This window comes from Paroedura picta, chromosome 8, assembly GCF_049243985.1.
Source record: "Paroedura picta isolate Pp20150507F chromosome 8, Ppicta_v3.0, whole genome shotgun sequence".
NCBI classification, from domain to species: Eukaryota; Metazoa; Chordata; class Lepidosauria; order Squamata; family Gekkonidae; genus Paroedura; species Paroedura picta.
Window position 1 is genome coordinate 48,053,797 of NC_135376.1, and position 22,441 is coordinate 48,076,237.

The 22,441-nt window shown below is 43.3% G+C and overlaps 1 protein-coding gene across 4 annotated transcripts in view; it reads left to right on the forward strand.

Moving 5' to 3' along the window:
• SORCS3 (sortilin related VPS10 domain containing receptor 3) overlaps positions 1 to 22,441 on the forward strand; it is a 563,192-nt gene that overhangs the window by 469,424 nt on the left and 71,327 nt on the right. For all 4 annotated transcript variants that reach the window (XR_013233573.1, XM_077349660.1, XM_077349662.1 and 1 more), the window contains exons 15-17: positions 14,267 to 14,384; positions 16,741 to 16,874; positions 21,626 to 21,739. Coding sequence is in view for 3 of the 4 variants with exons in the window: in XM_077349660.1 (XP_077205775.1) it covers positions 14,267 to 14,384; positions 16,741 to 16,874; positions 21,626 to 21,739 (366 nt within the window). In the remaining variant the exon portion in view is untranslated. The remainder of the gene's footprint in view (positions 1 to 14,266; positions 14,385 to 16,740; positions 16,875 to 21,625; positions 21,740 to 22,441) is intronic.

Below are 22,441 nucleotides of genomic sequence, written 5' to 3' on the forward strand. Positions count from 1 at the left end.
ATGATGTCATAAGAGTTATGGTGCCTAAACAGGATACTGTGCTTGACACCTGTAAATAGAAAGAGGCTTGTTTTCTTAGTAGTTGCAAAGGGCTTCCTATACACCCCACAGTGAAGAACATCCTTATAGCAAAAGTTGTTGCTATTGTCAAACCTTTAGAAGTCTTCAGGCAGCAAACAGAAGTGCTAGTGCTAGTGCTAGTGCTGACAATACTTTAATCGATACCCATAGTAAACACAGCTTTTTTTTCTGATTATAACAGCAAGTGGGAAAATCAGTCCTGAAGAATACTAATGCTTGTCTGATGGACTGGTTATTATTTATTGACTAGCAGGTGGTGACAATCCCAGTAATGACGCGGACCCATTTCTGGCAACAAATTGGCCGCAGCTGTTTATTAACCTGGGCCCCTCCAACAGAGGGTTGGCCTGCATGCAGGTAAGGGAGCCTACCTTGTCAGCCAGCCAGCTGACCACCATGAACCGTGGCACTCCGGCTCCACGCCTCACTCCCAGCCGGGAGGATGGGACGCCTTCCACAGCGGGATCCCTGGGAAGCGACATACAAGGACCCAACGGGCGTCCACCTCCTTTAGGCCCCCCCATTCACTTGGCCCCGGGCCCCTGGCCTCCCAGCCAGGTAGACCGCACCCGGTTATGGCCGGTCTCCTTAATGAGACCCCCTACACTGGGGACTCCAGTACACAGTCGAGCTCCCCGCCAACAGGCTCCCTACCTTGCATAACCAGCGGCTGCAACGAAAAACTTCATAACATAGGGAGGGTAGCTGTCCGGGCGGCGTGGTCCGTGGAAGGAGGGTGGGCTGCCTGCTCCTGGCCTATTTAAGGCCGGCAGCCCCGCCCTCCTCCAGGCACGCCGCGGCGCAGCCCGCTGACGCAGCTGGGTCCGTGCCGCTCCCGCCCCCCCCCCCCCGCCGTGTCAACGGCTGCTATTTGCCAAAAGTCTTTGTAAGCTTGGTGGTGAAGAGCATGGCTACTGAATGTCTTTACACTTCACTACAGCAGCATGGTACTTCATGTAGTATTATATGTTTGCTGTAACAAAACTAAGTTGTTGCAAGAATTCCACATCACGAAAGAGAAAATGGCTTGTATATCAACTAGTTTTGTAAACAAAAGAACAGTCTGTGAGGCTGCAGTGGGAGTAGGGAAGTGAGAAAATCACTCTACAAATCCCTTCCATCAGTAGAATTTACCATTCGGTTCAAGCTGGTAGGGTTCTGCTTGAGGGACAGATTCTTCCCTACTTTCTCTAACTTATTAAATGAAGTCATCATCGTCATCATCATTATTATTCTTATTATTGTTTCCTGCTCTTTATGGTAGTTCAGGGCAGGTGACAACATAACTTAAAACAATCAATGTTTAAAACCCAGTAAATTTAATTAAATTTTTATATACATACTATCTGCCCCATTTCAGTAAAACTGCGGGGGAGGATTTCAGATTTTCTTGGAAGGTAGGTCTTCTTGTTTTAGCAGTGAGGCTAGCACTTCTGTTGTTCTATCTGGCTTCAACCATAGGCCTGGAAACAGCTCTGTCTTACAGGCCCTGCGGAAGTGGCCCAACTCCCTCCAGGAACAACATGAGATGCAGCTTTAGGGGGCTATAAAAATTTACCCTTAATTGCACAAATGGATATATAACTTTGAATACAGTCTATAAATTCTGTCTTTCAGATACTTAACCTTTTCATTTCCCTAAGTTTTGTTTTCTTTGACTTTCTAGCTATGGTGAACTTGAATAATACATTTTTTTCTAAGGACAAAGAGCATCCTTGCATTGTTGATGGTATAGTTCTTTATCACTAGCAAACTGATGCCGAAAAAAATATATGGTTTCTTTCTCCCCATTCAACTATGCATGAACATGAGTCAACTACAGATGAACATGAGTTTCTTCCCATTCAACTATAGGTGAACATGAGATTGCTAAAGATAGCTTATCTAAAGAAGTAAGCAGTGACTTAAGAAAGCTCATAGCTTGCCACAAATTTTATTAGGTGCTTCTGGACTCTTTTTTTTATCCTGCTACAGACAGACAAGCATGGCTACCAATCTTGATTTATGTAAGTGTGCCTCTTTTAAACCTAAGGATTTCTATCTGCCCTTTGGCACTCTTCCTCGTTCTGAGCATTGGTAGCCAATATGTTAGTACAAAAGGGATGATGAAATTGATGTCTCCTTCCTAACTTTTCTGTATCCTTGGTACAACTGAAGAGCAAGAAAGATGTTCCTACCAGCAGGATTGGGTAAGCATTTTTATGTCCATGCCAAATAACTGAGGAATAAAGGATAAAATCTAGAATGTAATGTAGGCTGTTTTTCTTTTTTCCTTAAAAAACTTCAAGAATCACAAACAGAGACTAATTTCAGCTGGATGGGCTTCCCAGGGCAATCACTGAATTCTCCTCCAAGTTTAAAAGATGAATAATTTGCATCATCCTTAATCTACATATTGAGATTTCTCTGTTACTTAAGAGAAAAAATATTGTGTAGCCCTTTACTACAGAAGGAAGTTGACCCAGAACTAGTTCTACAATAAGAAGGGAAACATCCTTTGCAGCTCTTACTGTTCTAATTATATGAAGAATGCTATTGTTTCCATCTGAATTACAGTAATTAAATACACACATTTTCTTTGAAAGCATTTAATTAAACAGTAGCTTTGAAATGTTAATGTATTTGCATTCACTGAGACATTTTTGCTACCCTCACCACTGCAGGATTGACTTGCAGGAAGGCATTTTGGGCTGGAATAAGATGCAACACATGGTTATTGGATAAAACGTGGCCACAGCTTTATTACCTCCCCACAGGAGGGTTGGCACAGCATGGGAGAGGGAGCCTGACCTAGCAGTCAGCGGACTGCACCAAAACCCATGGTTTCCTGAGGTGCCCTGAGGATGTGCACCATTTCCAGCCAGGAGAGCAGAACTCCTTGCCTACTGAAGTCTGCCCTACAGGAGGCAACCTATATGGGGGGGAGCCACCAGGCTCCCACCTGCTTTGGCTGCCCCCCAGTACACCTGGCAATGAGCTTCTGGCTTCCCAGCGGGGTAAGCCATGCCCGTTTACATGCCGCCTCCATGAGGCCCTGAACACCTGGGAGTCCGATCACCCACAACACTCCCTGCCAACAGGCTCCATCTCATGTAAACCTGCAGCTGTGATGAAATATTAATGATGAAACATAGTCACATGGCTGTTTACATAGGGTGGGAGGGAGGGAAGCTGCTCTGTGCCATGCTGGGCGAGAAGGCCAAGATCCACATGCAGAGTGCCTTTATAGGCATCGTGGGTCCTGCCTGCTTCTTTACGTTGTGCATGCTGCATAAGCACATGTGCACATGCTGCACGGACCAGAGGACAGTCATGCCTGCCTCCAGCCTGCCCTCCACCGCATCAGCCTGCCGTCCTTGCCACACATTATCTGCATTTCCCCCCAAAGCATGAGGGACTTTCACAAGTTTTAACTTGCACACAAATGCACACACACACACACACACACACACACACACACACAAAACTGCCTTATACAGGTCACAGATACACCTTGGAGGACCCATATACAGCCAGTGCTGAAACAACTGGTTACCAGTTATATTCTGGATTAGGTTCAAGGTTTTGGTTTTGGGTTGCGGGCCCTGCGGGAACTGTCAACATTCCACAGAGCCTGCAAGATGGAGCTCTTCAGCCAGACTTTTGGTTGAGGCCAGGCAGCAATGAAGATATGCCCCCCCTCACAAAGTGGTGGTTGCGTATGTCAGCAGCTCCCCTCCTCTTCCCTTTTAGTGGGGTTGTAGAGATTGGGTTAGTATTTGAACTTTGCAGCCACTCTTGTCCTGCTATAACTAACCCTAGTTAAGGATTAATTCTGGGGTTTTTATTTTATGGTATTGATTTTAATGGGATTGTTTTGTGTAACCCACCTCGAGCCTCCGAGGGGAGGCGAGATATTAATAACAACAACAACAATAATAACAATAATAGTCCATCTAACTCAATGTTGTCTGTACTGAATTTCACAGCTCTCTGGGATCTCAGCAGGAAAAAGAAAAAGCTTGACCTCAACCTTGGAAACAGAGATGACATATATATTGAAACTAGGATCTTTTGTATGCACAATATGTGCTGTGCTACTGATCATCTCATGCCTCCAAAATGCAAGAATGGAATCAACATCTTTCTGTTGATTCATGATGAGGGCAGAGCAGTTGTGGCCTTTCCTGATAATTCCTAATCCTTGAACTCCTTCCCCACGCAGGGTTAGAATTTTTTAGAACCTGATGAGTTAGTAAATGAGATGTAGTTTACCATATTTACACCTGGAATAAATCCAGCAGAGAAACTGGTAGAATTGAATTGATTTGTGCCAGCGATGTATTTGGCTGCTAAATTGAATGATGCTCAAATTGTATTGCGCTATATTAAGTGTAAAAAAAATGTTCTGTAAACTGCAGGGAAGGTTGTTGTACATCTTAAACAGATATTCAGGGGGGAAAGTCCTCAGTGTACTCATATCTGCCTGATTTTTTTAAGTAAATCAAACTAATTTATTTTTAGTTTTGCCATGTTTCTATTTTCTTGCCTGGTGATGGAAAATGTCAAGTTGTACCTCCAAGAAATTTCAATACAAGAGGTGCAGAGGTGGTTTGCCATTGCCTCTCTCTGGACTGCCTTGGACTGTCTCCCACCCAAATACTAATCAGGGTCAACCTTACTTAGCTTACAAAATTCACCATCCGCCTTGGAATCCAGCCACAGCAGCAACAGTGTCTTGTAGCTGCTCTGAGCCATGGCCAAGCCTGGAGTGTCTCCTAGTATCTGCCACTACTGCTGTGCCCAGATACTTTCCTGGTGTCTGCTGCTGTGGCCTGGCCTAGAACGGCTCCCAGAGTCTACTGTGACTGGACCCAGAATGCCTCTTGGCATCCACCACTGCTCCCACTATCTGCCTTAGTCAGACCTGGAGTATCCACTTCTGCTGGATCAGGAGCGGCTCCCAGTGTCCACTGCTGCCAGCTCTCCAGAACCAAGGTAGGAACTGGATGAATCAAAGCAATGTGTTGCTTGAAAGTTTCAGAAGTGAAACAACAAGGAAGCCCATTTTTCAAAACTGCTTTGAATTTGAGGATCAGTGTTCATGTTTTAACTCAAAACCTAGGTTTGTGCGCTTCATCATCCGAAGCAGCCATTCCAGGCCGATGCAGCCAGCGCCATGGCACGGGGGAGGGGAGGGATGCGCCTGTGTGCCAGTGTGCCACACAAGCAGGCGCCAGGTTGCGCACCACCACCAGCACCTCCCCTCCCCCCCCCCCGCACCACGGCACTGGCTGCTTCAGCCCGGAACGGCCACTTCGGAGACTGAAGCACACAACCTTCTCAAAGCCCACTTAGATGGCCGATTAAACAGCCTGGCAATATGCCATTTATCTGTTGGTTTAGACGAAAATTATTTTTTCCTATGCACCCAAACATACAATAATCTAAAAATATCCTTAGAAGCATTGAAAAGGAAAAAGGAAAAATTTGCTCAGTCAGAAACCATTGTGAGGATGCCATCACAATTTGACTGACAATAGAATGGCATGATCTGGCTTTGGCAGAAAGAGCCAAAATTCAGTAAAGGGGCAGAAAGGAAGGTGTGTGACTGGGGGGAGAGAGAGAGAGAGAGAGAGAGAGAGAGAGAGAGAGAGAGAGAGAGAGAGAGAGATTACAGTGCAGTGGAACTCCCCTGCCCTCTTGAATCTAACGCTTGCTCCAGGCAGAATGCCAGAAAAAGAACACTGGAAGTATTACAGACACAGTTTTAGACCTGAGGGAAGGATAGTTTGAGAAGCCTGCATATTTCAGCTGCTTCTGTCTGGGCTGCAGATGCAACAATGCATGAACACATTTCCCATTGTGTCTTTTTATAGTTATATATCTAATGCAGTCTTTCTTGACAACCCTGAAAGGGTTTCCAGATTGGGGAGTTAATTATTTAAAAAATATTTTTAAAATGTGTCAAATATTTATTGGGTGATATGACCATATATGGTCATGCTGAGCACTCACTCCTTGCAAAATGGCCAATGATGGGCCTGGAAGGGGTGTGAAGGGGAGGGGCCCCATGTGGGCATGTACACTGCTACTGTGTTTGCCTGAAATAAGACACTGTCTTATATTTGTTTGTTTTTTTCAAGAAGACACACTATGGATTATTTTCAGAGATGTCTTACTTTTATTAAGTATTGTACAACAATCTGGGGAGCAGTAGCTTTACTGGAGTTTGTGTGGGGTGAGAGAGCTCGGAGTGGCCAGCACCATGGAGGAGAGGAGTGCTGACGCTGGCGATGCCACCTCAGGCTTCTGTGAGCGACAGAGCATGCAGCCCTACCACAGACTGTTGCTGGTCGGTGCTGGGAGAGAGAGACTCACAGTGCTGAGTAAAATAGCAGCCACAGCTTTACTTATTCCCACTGAGGACACTGTTATTTTCGGGGTATGGCTTATGTTACACAAATGCATAGAAATTCTGCTACGGCTTATTTTATGGGTTTGTCTTATTTTCGGAGAAACACGGTATGCATCTCAACCATATTCTGCATGATCATACTACTATTGGGGTTTCTTGAAGCCTGAAGAATGTTTCAGCGGCTTCTACCCGTAGATAGCTAGCTCCGCAAATCAGGACCACACTGACACTAGACAGAATTTTGAGAAATGTAAACAAAGCTTGACAATATACTCCATGGTGCTTTGTTTACATTTTTCAGAATGGTCATGTGACCTTGACAATTGCCTCAGACCAGGGTTCTTGCCAAATCTACAGGACCATCCAGGTTTCTCCATGGACACTTTAGTATAGGTACGAAATTCTGCTATGCACCCCCCCCCCCAATCATCTTTGCTTTGAAGGCCTCACTTCAAGAAGGACGTAGATAAAATTGAAAAGGTACAGAGGAGAGCGACGGGGATGATCTGGGGCCAAGGGACCAAGCCCTATGAAGATAGGTTGAGGGACTTGGGAATGTTCAGCCTGGAGAAAAGGAGGTTGAGAGGGGACATGATTGCCCTCTTTAAGTATTTGAAAGGTTATCATTTGGAGGAGGGCAGGATGCTGTTCTCATTGGCTGCAGAGGAAAGGACATGCAGTAATGGATTTAAACTACAAGTACAATGATATAGGCTAGATATCAGGAAAAAAATTCACAGTCAGAGTAGTTCAGCACTGGAATAGGCTGCCTAAGGAGGTGGTGAGCTCCCTCTCACTGGCAGTCTTCAAGCAAAGGTTGGATACACAGTTTTCTTGGATGCTGTAGGATGCTTTGGGCTGATCCTGCATGAGCAGGGGGTTGGAATAGATGGCCTGTATGTTCCCTTCCAACTCTATGATTCTATGATTCTATGATTCTATAGAAGGCTTATAACATATATTTAGCTGCTTCATTCCATCATTCCATGCTTCATTTGTTTCTGTCTCAATGTTCTTCTCAGTCCATTAACCCCAGTCCTCTCTTATCTTCTGCTAAGTTCATTTCCCTACACCACACCAGTCCTGCCCTTTCTTTTCAGTCCTCTCATTCCTTGCTTCATCTGTCTTTCCCACACGTTGTTAGGCAGTCCCTTCACATCCTACCCGGGATCCTCATGATACCTCTGGAGAGCTCTCCACAGTTGCACTTGTGTAACTTTTGCTCAGTTCTCTCTCTGCCAGCTATTCCACAGCATCTCTTTCTGTGACTCCATTAGCCTCACCCCTGGTTGCCCCATAGCCAGCCTTTACCTTGCTGGCCAGCTGACCTCCACATTCATCTTAGCCAGAACAGGTCACTTGTGGGTCTGTCCTCCTCCTCCTTAATCATGCAGTAACCTCTGGCTACTGTTCTGGCTTTGCAGGACCTACTCATGTCAGAGGGCACATCATTTGCTACCCACACCTTTGGAATGTTGGTTCCAGCTGATTGAAGCGCTTTGCCTTACTGAGAAAATAAGCAGCAACCTGATGAATAACAAGCAATTACCAGATTTAAATGCAGTTCCCCACAGCTAGACCAATGAATTGAGCCTTTTTGTCTAGATACCTGGGGTATTTATTAATTAAAGGATTTTTTTTGTAGATTTTCTTCCATTAGTCAAAATCTTCAGCTCTGTCCAAGTAAAATTTTCAAAGTTTCATCAACAGGCAACTGATTTTATATTGTTCCTGTATACCTGCTCCAATATTTATTCAATTTCCCACTTAGTGCTATACAAAGTTTTTGTGACATTCTGTTGGAGAAGCAAGAAGATCTTCAGTGTCATCCATCTGCTGTAGTTGCTTGGACCCATCTTTTTTAAAACAAGAAAGGGCCTTTTTAGTGCATGATTCCATCTGATCAAGAATCCTTCTTGGACTTGGCTGATGCTTAGTTTCTTGAACATTGTCAAGATCGGAGGGAGAACTTTGGAACATCTTGCATCCTCTCTCCTGGATGGTTTTCTCTTAGATGATGGAAAGAACTTGGCATGCTTGATCATTACCTCGGTGAATGATTCTGATATTATTATTTTGCCACAACTCATTCCACTCGGAGAAATTAGCAAGAATTTTCAAAATTCTTCATCTCCATGAGTCTTTCTCCCTTTACACGTTCCTGATGATTTACTATCTATCATGTTGACCGGCAGGCTTTCTGAGTAAGTTGTCAGAGGTGATTGTGGACTTGATACTGAAGATTTCCAGGTTCATTGTGCTGTGGGACTTCAGTATATAAGCTGAACGGCATTGTGTGGCTAAGCTTAGTACTTTATTGCAACATGGAAATGACCCAGGTTATTATAACACAACACAAGGTCATACCATGTATTTCTTTTTTTTCAGATTGTTCAAGATTTGATAAGGATGCTATAACCTTTTATAAGAGTTGATAACTTTCTATTCAAGGCCCAATTGATTGTGCTACAACCTTCAAGCAAAGGCAGAGGGGAAAGTAGTACTAATTCAGACAGAATACATAGATTCTATTCCTGAGTTTGAATTTGCACTTGTGGAATTCCCACTAGCACTCAAGATTACCACTGAGTAACCTCAGGCCAGCTATTTTATGGCTAACATACTGTGTCAGAATTCCAAAAATCCGTATAGGCTTATTGGGAAGGGGACAGGAGGGCCCTACAAATGCCGTGTGTGGTATTTACAGGGCCTCTGAGGGCTGCTGCCACTTGAAGCGGCCTGTGCAAACTGTCACCGCCCTGGTCAAGGCAGTGCATGGTGTTTGCAGGACCTCCTAGAGCTGCCATCCCTTGGAGTACCCTGTGTATGCTGACAGCACCCCTTTTGGGGTACCACATGGCATTTGCAGGGCCCCCCAGTTCCACAGGCCCTTGGTGTGGCCTCTGCACACTAGTGCTGGCCAGGGTGGGTCAGTGCATAGTGTCTGCGGGGATGCCACTGCTAGTGCCTGTTGTATGCTTCATGGCTATTTTGATGATAAAATCTGATTCAATCCAGCATCCATTTTGAATGGAGTTAGCTTATGGCAAGCTTTGGAAGCAAAGTTTGGTCAAAGGTGTATAAGGAGTTTTAGATTGATCTTATGGAATGTTGTCAGGTTTCTTGGAATTGTGGGGGCCATCACCTCTAAATTTGATCCTTGTCCTAGCTCAGGCTTTCTCAACTTTTTTTTACCTGAAACATTATTCAACCCTGAAAAAACCCTAGTAGTGATGTCAGAAGGCCATACCACCCTGCCATTCACCAGAAATAATATTACCCAGACACTCCCACCACATGTGGCATCATTCTCCATCACCCCTACCCCAACACCAGAAATAGTACAGTGGCATATTCTGCTGAGCGAGGAACAGGGCCAGGGAAGGCCTTGGTTGCTCCATTCTGCCACCCCTTCTGAGCTGGGATGCTTTCTCTGGGATGGCTTCCCTGGCCTTGACACTTGCTTGACTGTCTGCCACTTTTGCTAAGCTCCAGGTATGCCAGTGAGAAAGGAAGGGATGAAGATTGGGCTGTTTTGCAGACAAAGCAGTTCCCTTCATTGTGTGCCCAGGCAACACACTGTGAGCCTGCATTAAAAAAATTAAGAGCCATGCAGGAGTGGGAATTGTTTACGATGAGCCCACCTGGCCAGGACAAGGTATCAAAATGGCTTATTTTTGCCCAGGCAGGATGGTGGACATCACTGTGGCTTTTGCCCCCAAAACAGGGGAAGCTCCCTGCAATGCATGTGAAAGAGGACTAAAAGGTTCACTCTCACAGCCTGATTTCTGCTTTTCTCTTCCTGCCAACCTCCAGGAAGCAGAGCTGGCTCATGGCTGCCCCTTGTGAGTCAGCCCAGCTGAACAATGTAACCGCAGCAGCAAGCTGAGCCATGTGCAAGAGCAACCTTTCCCATGGCCAAGCCAGGAAGGGGGCAGCTGCAGCATTCCCCCTTTAATCCTTCAAGAGTGGCTGGATGGCACCCAAGAAGACACAGCACAGCTCAACCTAAGGTGGAGCAGATAGTACTCAATGACCCACCCCCTGCTCCCCAACATGAGAAACAACCCAGTGACCTACCTGGCTGGACCGGGAACAGGGCTGGGGCAGAAATCCATTGATCCATCACCCCCCGCCATCCCCTCCCCACCATGCAGTTAAGTTAAAATAAGAATAGCTACCTCTCTGGGCTTCAGTAACTACCATGTGTGATAAACCTTGGCCAGCAAAGATTTTTATGACTAGGGCCCTGCACCATTGGCCTTTTTTTTGGGGGGGGGGCTCATTGTTTGAATCGCAGGTGAAAGAGGAGAGTGCAAAAGTTGGCTTGAAACTCAACATCAAGAAAACTAAGACCATGGCATCCGGCCCTCTCAATTCCTGGCAAATAGATGGGGAAGAAATGGAGGTAGTGACAGATTTTATTTTCTTGGGCTCCAAAAACACTGCAGATGGGGACTGCAGCAAAGAAATTTAAAGATGCTTGTTCCTGGGGAGGAAAGCTATGGCAAATCTAGACAGCATCCTAAAAAGCTCACAAAAGTATGTCTAGTCAAGGCTATGGTCTTCCCAGTTGCAATGTATGGCTGTGAAAGTTGGACCATAAGGAAGGCCGAGCATCAAAGAATTGAGGCTTTTGAACTCTAGTGCTGGAGAAGACTCTTGCGAGTCCCTTGGACTGCAAGGCGAACAAACCAGTCAGTTCTCGTGGAGATCAGCCCTGACTGCTCCTTAGAAGGCCAGATCCTGAAGATGAAACTCAAATACTTTGGCCACCTCATGAGAAGGAAGGACGCCCTGGAGAAGAGCCTAATGCTGGGAGCAATCGAGGGCAAAAGAAGAAGGGGACGACAGAGAATGAGGTGGCTTGCTGGAGTCACTGAAGCAGTAGGTGCAAACTTAAATGACTCCGGGGAATGGTAGAGGATAGGAAGGCCTGGAGGATCATTGACCATGGGGTTGCAATGGGTTGGACATGACTTCACACTTAACAACAACATTGTTTGAAACATTTTAAGATAAGATAGGGCACCTTTTGTAGATGTTGTAGATACACTGATGACAGCAATTTTCCCAAAACATCTTTAGGAGGTTGCTTCAAAACATCTTAAGGGGTTATGCTGAAAAAGAATGTGCAAAAGATGTATTGTCCAATTTAGAACTTTATCATTTTTTTTCCTTTCTTGCTGAAGCAATTGAGCAGAGGTGACAGAACAACTGCAGGGCTTTCTGAGTGACGCATTAGTCCTTGACTCACTGCAATTAGCCTTCATATAAGACCATAAAACTAGAAGTTTTTGTTGCTTTGCTGGATGAACTGTATCTGCAAATGGACAAAGGGAATACTTGCCTCCTATGCCTGTCATTCTAACTGAACTTCCTCAGAACATTGCTATCAATCATACTATGTCTTGGATTTCTCTTGTAACATTCTGTGACTATTGGCACTATCACTTATGAGACCGAATATCTCTCTGTCTTTGTCTTGAGCTCTGGGGATGTATCAGCATGCTGGTGAGAAACAACTCTAGGCTTCTTTAAATATGCTTACAAAAGTGACCATTTTTTATCCTGGGCCAGTGGTCAATTGGATAATCCCCCCCCCCCAATGACAGTTTGGGCACGTGAGGGTCAAAGACCAATCCCTGAGGGGAGTCTGAGAGTATGAAATCAACCACTCAAGTGCCTCTCTGTTCTTGTACAAGTATGATCTTATGTACTGATTCACTGAGACAGCAAGGATGACAGAAGCATGGATCAGTTGTTAGTTCTAAATACTCACATTAGGGAGATTCTCTATCTAACTCATTATATCCCATTGGCCGGGCACCTGTCCTTCAAGAAGACTTGGGATTGCTTAGTGTAATGGTTTTACTGGCCTGGGGGGGGGGGTAGGAACAACTCCGCTGGTATTGTGTATTCTGCCCTGCCAGTCAGACAGTGAGGTTAGTAGGAACAAGTTCTCCCACATACACACTTCTGATACCCATTACAGTAGTCCTATTCAAGCAAATTATCATCAATCAGTCTAAGGCATACCCATGTGTATCATCAATCAGTCTAAGGCATACCCAAATTTTGCCACTTGCTATCATGAGTAGACAGGAAAAGGGTAGTTTTCAAGCTGGCGATGGCAAAAACTTTATTCAAACAATATTGTTATAAGCAGAATGAGTTCCTAGGTACAACGGCCTCATTTTCATTTCTACTTCATGAGTGAACTTATCAATATAGTGTAGTATTTCTTTAAACTGGTTTTTACAAGGATACTAACAAAGTTAGTCTTCAGCAAGCAACCTTATATTGTAAGACATATATATTGGGTCTACTAATATTCAAGTCCAACAAGGTAACCATCTAGGGAATCTTATAAGTGACCCCTTATAGGGTTTTTTGGTGTAGTGGTTCTGCACTCCCCCACATGCAACCAGCTGGGTGACCTTGGGCTTGCCATGGCACTGATAAAACTGTTCTGACCGAGCAACGATATCAGAGCTTTCTCAGCCTCATCCATCTCACAGGATGTCTATTGTGGGGAGAGAAAAGGGAAGGCGACTGTCAGCTGCTTTGAGCCTCCTTTGGGTAGAGAAAAGCAGCATATAAGAATCAATTCTTCTTCTTCTTCTTCTTCTTCTTCTTCTTCTTCTATGGCAGCTTTGCTTCATGTAGGCTGGAAAGAAGGGCAGGAGTTGAGAAGATAGCATGGACCATGCCACAATTGACCCCCTCCCCTTTAGGTTTTATATCCCTGGTCTACCCACAGAGTCCTCTAAGTGGAGGCAGCTAGTTCCTTAGTTGTGGCCAAGTCCATTAAAGTAAGAGGGGAAAGGCTATGGACACCCTCCACCGGTCCTGCAGACCCTCATCGCTCCATTAATCCATGGTTGGGAATCCCTGGTGTATGCAAACGGGAAATAAGACACGTGGGTCAATAAGTCTTGCAGTTAACAGAAGAATCTGTATGTTTTAACCAGATGGCCTGTGTGGCCCCTTCCAACTCTTTGATTCTATGAAATCAATGGGAAATGATTACAAGAAGACTCTGCACATGGTACTGCCTTTTAAATCTACTCAGGTTTGCACCGAGGGAAGGGCCCAGAACTTCCGTATGTTTTCCTACATTCATACCCACCAGCATTCCCTACTACTCCTGATTCTTATAAAATAAGCTGTAAACATTGACTTTTTGTACATTTAAAGATGAGATACTTGGGCAGGTCCATAGAATCTAGAGAACCCTATGATTCTCAATCTAATTTTGTGCTTGTTTTTTGTCTTAGCACAATGTTATGTTTATAGGAAGGCACAGAGGAATAGCCTGCCTCATCAGAAAGCAAAAGACTGTAATACTTATGAAGAGACTGTTGCTCTTGCTTATTTTGATATATATTGATATCTTTTAAAAATCATAACTCAGCAAAATAATCAATAGACAGTTGTCTAGGATTATCAGAATGTCTTTTTCTCTGTGGAAGATTCTAAAGTGTCTAAGAACTGAAATACAAATTAACATTGTTCTTTGAGCAGATGTATCAGATTTGATAACCATGATTGTCCTTTTCAGTTCTCCTACTCCGGGTTTTCTCATGAACATATAATCAGTACAGTCTAATTTGGGACATTTCAGAGTATAACAATGTAGACCATCAGGAAATTAGTCAAACGTTTTCTGAAATTCGTTAGTTATTGCTTTCAGTAAGATTCAGCAGGAATGTTATGTATGAGGAATATTTACTAATATGATTAATGGTATGTCCTTCTCTTTCTCTCCCCCCCCCCCATGTTTAGAATCTTTGGCCATTTTAGTCTCCGCTCGGAGTGGCAACTAGTAAAAGTGGACTACAAATCCCTCTTTAACCGGAGATGCACCAAAGATGACTTCCAAACATGGCACCTACACAACCAGGTACTGCTAAATTGAGATTGGACCATTCTATTGTCTTTAGCTGGACCTATTAGCATTTCATAAGAGGTAGCTGAGGTGAGGCTGGAATGGGCTTCCCCTTCCTGCCTGTTCTCTGGCCAAAGAGAAAAAACTTTTAAAACCTCCTGGTAAAGTTTTTACTCAGGTCAGACCTCTACCCAACATGTACCGATTCTGCACAGAGGCATTAAATTCGCACCGCCTCCTGCTTGCAAATGCGCGGTTGTAGGCTGTGCATTTGAAAGTTTCCTGATGGGAGACCCCCTCCTGCATTTTCCCTCCACCTCACCACAGGTTTTTACTTCCCAAAGAGGCAGCAAGGGAAAACAAAGTGAACTTCTTCCCTCTTCCTTGGCTTGTCAATCACTGCAAGCCACCAATCCCAGCACAGCAGTTGTTAACTTCCATCCCCCCCAAGCCCCAAAATAATTTTTTTTTCAAAAAAGGGCACTTCCACGTTGCTATGCAGTAACACTATGACACAAAAGCATTGTTTTTAATTAACACTTCCACTTTGCTATGGAGAAACGCCACAACAATAAAGCATCCTCTCCTCTTTTGGCGACTCCTGGTGTTATGGTTTCTGTTTATGTTCAGGTAGATTTATGAAAGGCTGGACATGGTAACTGAACCTCAATGAGTGATTGTGTGTGAACAGTAGAGCATGTTAAAAACAAAGAGCATGGTTCCTCAGCTGATCAGGAGGGTTGCTTCACCACACACACATACCTCTTTCCCCATTAAAACCCAAACACCAGGAAACAAAAATGTGTCTTGGCTGACCGATAACAAAACCGCCAAGGACAATTAGCAGAATGTTTTATTTTAACTTAGGGAACATTGCTTTGCAGTCCCGCAGCAACATAGGCTGCCATTTTTAAAAAAAATTCTAAAGCAGGAAATGGGGAGGGGAGGGCAGGTACGAGGGTGGGCAAAACGCTGCAGAGACTGTAGTGTGTTTCTTCCTTTCTTGCCCCTGATTGCTCCCTGATGTGAAGTGTGACTAGAAGTGGCAAATTCAGTTTTGCCAATTTCCCTCATCACAAGGCAAATCTAACCAAAACTCGTGCCAGTCCCTGCACAACCTCGGGTTGCTGCCGATGTCACATCTAAAACCCACCAGCAATGACAGGCTGTCCTGGGGCAAATTCCTCATAAGGTCATGCATTTCTTCACAGGGCATATATGCTAAAAGGAGGGGATAAAAGTTTTGGAGTCTTTGAGAGCGGCAGTATATAAATCAAAGAATAAATAAAAGAATTGAGCAATTAATCACTGAATGCTAGAAGAGCAACAACTGGGTTGTGCTTTAGTCTCCATGCTGTGTGCTCAAGGAAGAAAAGATATGAGTGAATCAAAATCAGGCTGGAGGAAGGCTAGAACAAAAATAAATAATAAAGCCCTAGGAATTTTCACATTCTTCATTTCTACAAACATTATTTTGGTCAAAAATGCACCTGTGATTAGTTGATTAATGACAACACATACTAGAAACTGAATTGTTATTATGATATAAGTCTGATTCAGTCATCTGAATTAAAGTTTGTTGTTGAAATTACTAGGTGAGTTCAGAAGCTATTTGGGAAGATATTATATTCCAAAAACTAGGATCAGGTCATAACAGTAGTTTTTTGTTTGTTTGTTTATATGCCACCCCTCTTACATGGGATGGCTTACATCTGCAGATAAAACCATAATAACATTAAAATTTTAAAAACATCCTACTCATCCTAACTCTAACATCCCTACAAACTTGGCTGTTAAGATGTTCTTACTGTCAGGGCACAGGTGGAGACTAATGGGGGATTCATCTGGGGCCCACATTGGGTGGTGATGGTAGTCCCTACCTCAACCAAATGCCTGGTGGTAGAGGGCCATCTTACAAGCTCTCCGGATCTTAGGAAACTCTATGAGGGCTTGCACTTCCAACAGCAACTCATTCCACCATGTTAGTGGTTATTATCATGGATTGCTGAAAGGGAGAATACAAATACTGAATGCCCTATCCAGCATCTCCACACCCCTCATGCATGTCCATTAACACAACTATACCTGTATAGTTTTGAAGATTGCCATTTAGACAGCAGACACATGAGATAGGTAGTATTCTGGGTTTTCTTTACTTTATAAAGGTTGCTTTCGGGGATCAGAAATGGTAGAAACAAAGAATCAAGTGCAAAATATAATTCATTCCTTTCTTTTCTGACCTCTAATTGGGTGGCTTTCTGGAAGGACTAAGCTCCTGTGCCTCTGTGACAAATTAAGCAACTCAGACAGAAGTATCAAATTCATCAGTATTCCCGTCTTTATTCTAACTCACCTTTGTTCTGCTCCAAAGGGTGAACCTTGTGTTATGGGAGAGAGGAAGATCTATAAAAAACGTAAGGCAGGGGCATGGTGTGCACTGAATAGAGACTATTCAAGAACAGTCGTCTCCGAACCTTGCATCTGCGCTGAGTGGGACTTTGAATGGTAAAAAGAAAAAGCAAGTTATTTGCAGCCTTTCTTGACACTTATTGGTTGGCGGTTAACTGATTTTGCCAGTGCCTATGGAACTCCAAATGTGATGAAAAGTAATATGGCCTTGTTCTTGGTTGATAAATCTAATTATAAGAACTGTGCAGTAAAGCAAGAATAAGGAGCTTTCTGCCATGCAAATCTATTAGTGGCCAGCATTCAGACTATCTTCCTCTTTATATGGGAGGGTTTCTCAAATTTATTTCAGAAATCTATCCACCTATAGGATGATTCTTCATTATACGATTGTATTATCAATCATTGTGTTCACTACTAAAATGACAGCACACAGAAAAAATATATTTTGCCCTGTTTTATTTGTCTGTAAATGTGATATACATGTGCATTGGCCAATTAAGGAGAGAAGGGACATTCACGGTAAATTGCAGCCATCTGGTTGAAGTCTACAAATTTAAAAGATAATTAGACCTAGCACATCAGTGCTGTTCTAGAAAGCTGGAGCCACAAAATCAAGAGAGAAGCTGGGATGGGATGAAAATTGCAAGCAAGAATTTTCTTCTGCACTTTACTGTGGATGACATCTGACTGTGGGCTTCTTCAGACGAGTGGTCCTGTGACTGGTTGTTTCCAAGTACCACTGCTCTAAGCTAGAAAGTTTTTAAGTTCCTTCCTCCTAATCAGTGGTCTAGAGAGAGGTCATTGGGCTACACTTCAACTAACTGTCCCCAGTAGTTTTTTTCCTTTCCCATATTGGGGAGAATGAGGCAGTGGGAAAGTAAAACTCCAAAAGTGAAAATGCCCACATACCTGTGAAAAATAAGGTAGCTTTTTCTTCCACCTTGTGGCACAATGAATACTAAAATTGCATTAGTATACTTGCTTGATGTTTCCTTTCTTTAGCTCTTTATTTACCCTTGTCAAGAAAGCTTTTCCAAGCCAGGCACAGCAGCAGCTGGACTTGATGATTTTTCTAACATGCAAACCCTGAGGCTTTTGAGTGGGAAGGTGGGCAGCGTGTGTGTTTTTAATATACATTTACCAGAAGTTAATGAATGAGTCTGCAGCCTTTAGGGCATTCACCAATGTTGTCTTTAATTTTATTAAATATTAATGCAGCTCTTTCTTTCTTTTGGGCAACACAGAGCTCCTCCTGAACATTTTTTAATTATAGAGTCACTACCAGGCATTTTCTTTTTGGGAAAAAAAAATGCAGGGCTGACTTACTGAGAATGATTAAATTTGAACACCAAGAAGAAAAGCATCAAGAAATCTTTGATTCCCGTTAACCCATTTGAACAATGAATGTTTTATTTTGCCGTTAAACCCAGGGGAGTGGGTCATCTGGAGGATCAGGGGCTGGTGCTAGGGATGACGAGTGTAGCACTTCTCCCATTTCCCAAATTTCTTTTCTTTGTTTAAAAAAACCTGTCCTTTTAGCTACTTTCTAAGGCCATTTTGGCACCCAGACTACACACTTCCCAATAGATTACAGTTTAGAACCCCAGTTTTACAGGTGCTGAGTTATATACTGGGACCTTTGAATGGAATCCTAACCGACATCCCTCCCTTCCTCGTGTTCATAAAATACCTGAGAAAAGAAGCCCTATTTGTGTGTCAACTAATTCTTAGTTGACTATGAGTCAAATGCTGGTTTATTGAAATGTTGATTTACACAGTCACTACCTACAAAGGTCTGTATTGTTAAAATTATATTACTTTTATTGTGCACAATTTTTAAGAACTATAGGAATTAAAAACATATGTCCAGCCCATAGGCTATTGCAAACCAGTATGCAATGCACCATGTGAACCAATAGACCAATGTGTTTCGGCCCTTGTAAGGCCTTCTTCAAAGGTCTGGTTTTAACACAACCAGTTCTTAACAAATATAAATATGTACAGCAGCCAATAAAAGCTCCAAAGTAAGAGCTGTAAAGTATCAGAATGAAAGATGTCTAGTTTTCAGTCATTAGCTCTCTTCCAAAGGCTGCCCAAAATTTTCAGTGGTGTTTCCTTATTAGTGCAAGTATTTATTTATTTATTTATTTATTTATTTATTTATTTATTTATTTACTTACTTACTTACTTACTTACTTACTTACTTACTTATTTATTTATTTATTAATAACTGTATTTATAGGCCCCCACTCTTGGCCCAGCTGACTCATGGTGGTTTACATAAAATATAAAAACAGCATAAAACACAATAAAATCCATGGCCTTTCCGCACAAGGACCAATTTTGGCAATTGGTTCCACAAAGCGGAAACGCTATTTTTAAAAGTGCAATCTCGGCGTTACGCATACCTGCTTTTTTAGTGGAATTCAGTAGCGTTTCATTCGTTTCCCACAGGTTTCCGGTCTCGCAAAAATCGCTAGACAGGAAGCGATTTTTTCTGTGCTTTGTCCCGCCCCTGGCCGTCAATCAAACATACAGCCAATTGGCAGTTGTTATCATGCCCCAGGAAAGCCCCTTTCCCTTCAAGAACAGGTTTAAAAAAAAACATGTTGCAACAAATCTGCATTAATTCGTTGCAACGGAGAGACCCATCTAGCTGGCAGCTGGCGTGTGAGCTGGCGATTCATCATTACCACGCTCACCCCGAGTGAAAAGAAAAATCCCCCCCCCCCGAACGGGCGCGATTTTCGGCCGAAAATAAAGGGAACTTGCAAACGGGGCTGTGTTGTGCTTGGGGACTTAGGGGAGCTTTAAAGCACTTATGTGGAGGGACTGTAGCCGGAGAAGCCTCATTGGGTGAATGAAGGCTCGCTGGTTCGTTGCTTTCTGCTCGCTCCGAGAAAAAAAAAATGGTGATTGCTTCACCGGAAGTTCAGAGGAGAGAGCAAGGGGGAGGGATTTTGTTGGAACCGCAACAATGGGAACGCAGAGGTCTTTTTTGTTACTGTTGCAGATTGTGTGCAAGAGTGTAGCACTTTTCGGAGGGTGAATCCATTTTTCCCGATTTCCCTTCAAGCGCTACAATGAATTGCTTTTTGCAGGACTGTTTCAGGAGTGTGGCAGGTTGTGTGCGATGTTTTGTGGAACTGCAAATTAGTAGCGTTTACAATTTGCAAGCCTTCTGCTACATTAAAGTCATGCGGAATGGCCCCAGAAATTTATTTCTCATATAACCCTCAGCCCTTCTACTGGAAGTCACTGTTGCCCTGATAGCTGACCACAGGTGATGTATGGCCTGGGGAGAGTATGAATTATAAAAGTGTGGGTACAGATTATAAAGAGGAGGAGAGGAACCCGATCTTATTACCGTGGCCTTAACCAAAGACCCTTGCAGCCGCACTTTGTACCAGTTACAATAAAGGGACAGAGTTAGGGGGGTGAGTTCAAGGGTTAAAATTTAAAAAGTAAGAAAATAAATGAGCAAAAACTATCAAATATAGCCATAAGGGGTGGGCTTATGGAAGGCAGATTGTAGATGGGGCTAGCTATTTCATTGTTCCCTGTGCTGGAAGAGGAGAAAATGAAGCCCCCCCCTTCCTCAAGCAACACAGTAGTCCCTCCCTTCCCTTTAACAAAAAGATTTTCTTTTTCACTTGGTAAGTTGCATTGCCTGTCCCTCCTCAACTACTCCCTCTGAACTGGCTGCCTCTTCTGGCTCCCATCTCACACAATTAGTTCTCTTTCTTTCTTAGCACAAGGCACCCACAAAAAAAGAACTCTGTATGTGTGTGTTTGTGTGTTGGGAGGGCTTAGCTTCCTTTCACCCAGATATGGCTCTGGGGCAGCACAATCCACAATATGAAATGTTTTTAATATGGCGATACAATCTTAGGAAGTACGGAAAGCAGGCACAATGCATGTAAATTCCCATTGTACACTATAACTGACAGACCAACCCTGCTGACATTAGTGCAGTAGTTCCAAATATCACTTCAGAGGGCATTTTCACCCCTAAGAACTACTCTTGTTTTTACAATCCCACTTCCCTCATCGATTTCTTCCTTAAGCCCTCTGGTAGTGGGGTGGGGGGTGGGGGGATAATCCCTTTGACATGCATCTTAATGTTTTGAATATTTATTTATACCCTTGTTTTCTCCCCAATGGGGTCCAAAGTTATATATAAAACCCATTTTATCTTCACAAAAACCAGCGTGGTAGGTTAAAATCAGGGGGTGGTTAGGAGAAAAGGCAATGTTGGGTATTCCAAGGTCTCAGAATCACTAAGACCAGTCCTGCCTCAGAGGTAGAGTTTGTCTTCCCACCCCCTGGGTTCCCTTCTATTACCAGAAGCGGAAATAAAGCCACAAGGAGGGGTAGGGAAAGTGAAAAAAAAATGAGGCATACAAAAATTTAAGTGAGAAGAGTAGACTTGCCAACAAGCCTGGCAGAAAATGTCTTGTACCTTATTGTGTGAAAATGAAGAGCTGAGGCTGTTTATGGCCTGGTGGTAAATAACATCATGCCTTTGCCCTTTCTTTCTCTCTTGCTTTATGAGTCTCTTCTTGCTTGCATATTTTGATTTCATGCACATCTCTCTCTGTCAGTCTGCCTCTCTTTGAGACCTGAAACAGTGATTATACCAGGCAGATGTGGGTTTTAATCACTGCTGAATTACAGAGTGTTTTGTGGCCTTGGGGAAATGGGTATCTTTATCCATTTTATATTGTTATTATGAGAATAATGTGGAGAAACACCACACATACTCTCAAATACATATTTGCAAACATGACCCATAAAAGTAGTTATTCATTTTAAATTAACACCAGTTATTCTGTTTTATTCCTTAGTGACTATGGCTATGAAAGACACAATAATAATCTATGCATTCCAGCATTCTGGTTCAACCCATCGTCCCAGTTGAAAGACTGCAGCCTTGGACAGAGTTACCTGAACAGCACTGGGTGAGCTCTCCATCTGTAGACTTGTATTGACTGTTTGACATACCTTTTGCTGTATTCCAGGATTACTTGCAAATAGTTGTCCAGATAATTTTTCAGAAAACTATTTGCAGCAATGATATGTAGGTGCCATATTGTTATGAGGACAAAGATGCTCCCCAGGGAAAAATGTTTTTTTCTTACATAGGATTCTTACATATGATATACGTGGAAACGTCATGGCGAGGGGGGAGCACCAAATGACTGGGTATTTCTCCCTTTCTCCCTCCTTGAGTTAAGTCACCAATGGAGCCCCATTCCATTTTCCTTCTACAGCATTTAGAAAATTCAGTTTTCCAGCAAGCTGCATCAGAACTCTGTGCCCACAGCTAGGAATGCCAGCCTCCAGGATAACAGCAACCCTGTTTGAAAGGACCCATGTATGCCATTTTTTATTTATTAGATTTTTATACTGCACTCCCATAGGGATTAAGGTAGTTCACATGAAACATTGCAGGGGTGACACATAGAACAGTCTAAACATATAACACAGTCATAAATAAAATATCAACAATAATCCAACAATGGCTTAAAATAGAAGAACAACATGGATAAAACCCCCAGGGAGGTCAGGCTGTTTCAGGTCATGGAGGGGCTGTCTGAGGGGGGACCAGTGGGTGTTGTTGGGCCAGTCAGCCTCAAGCAAATGCCTGGTGAAAGAGCTCC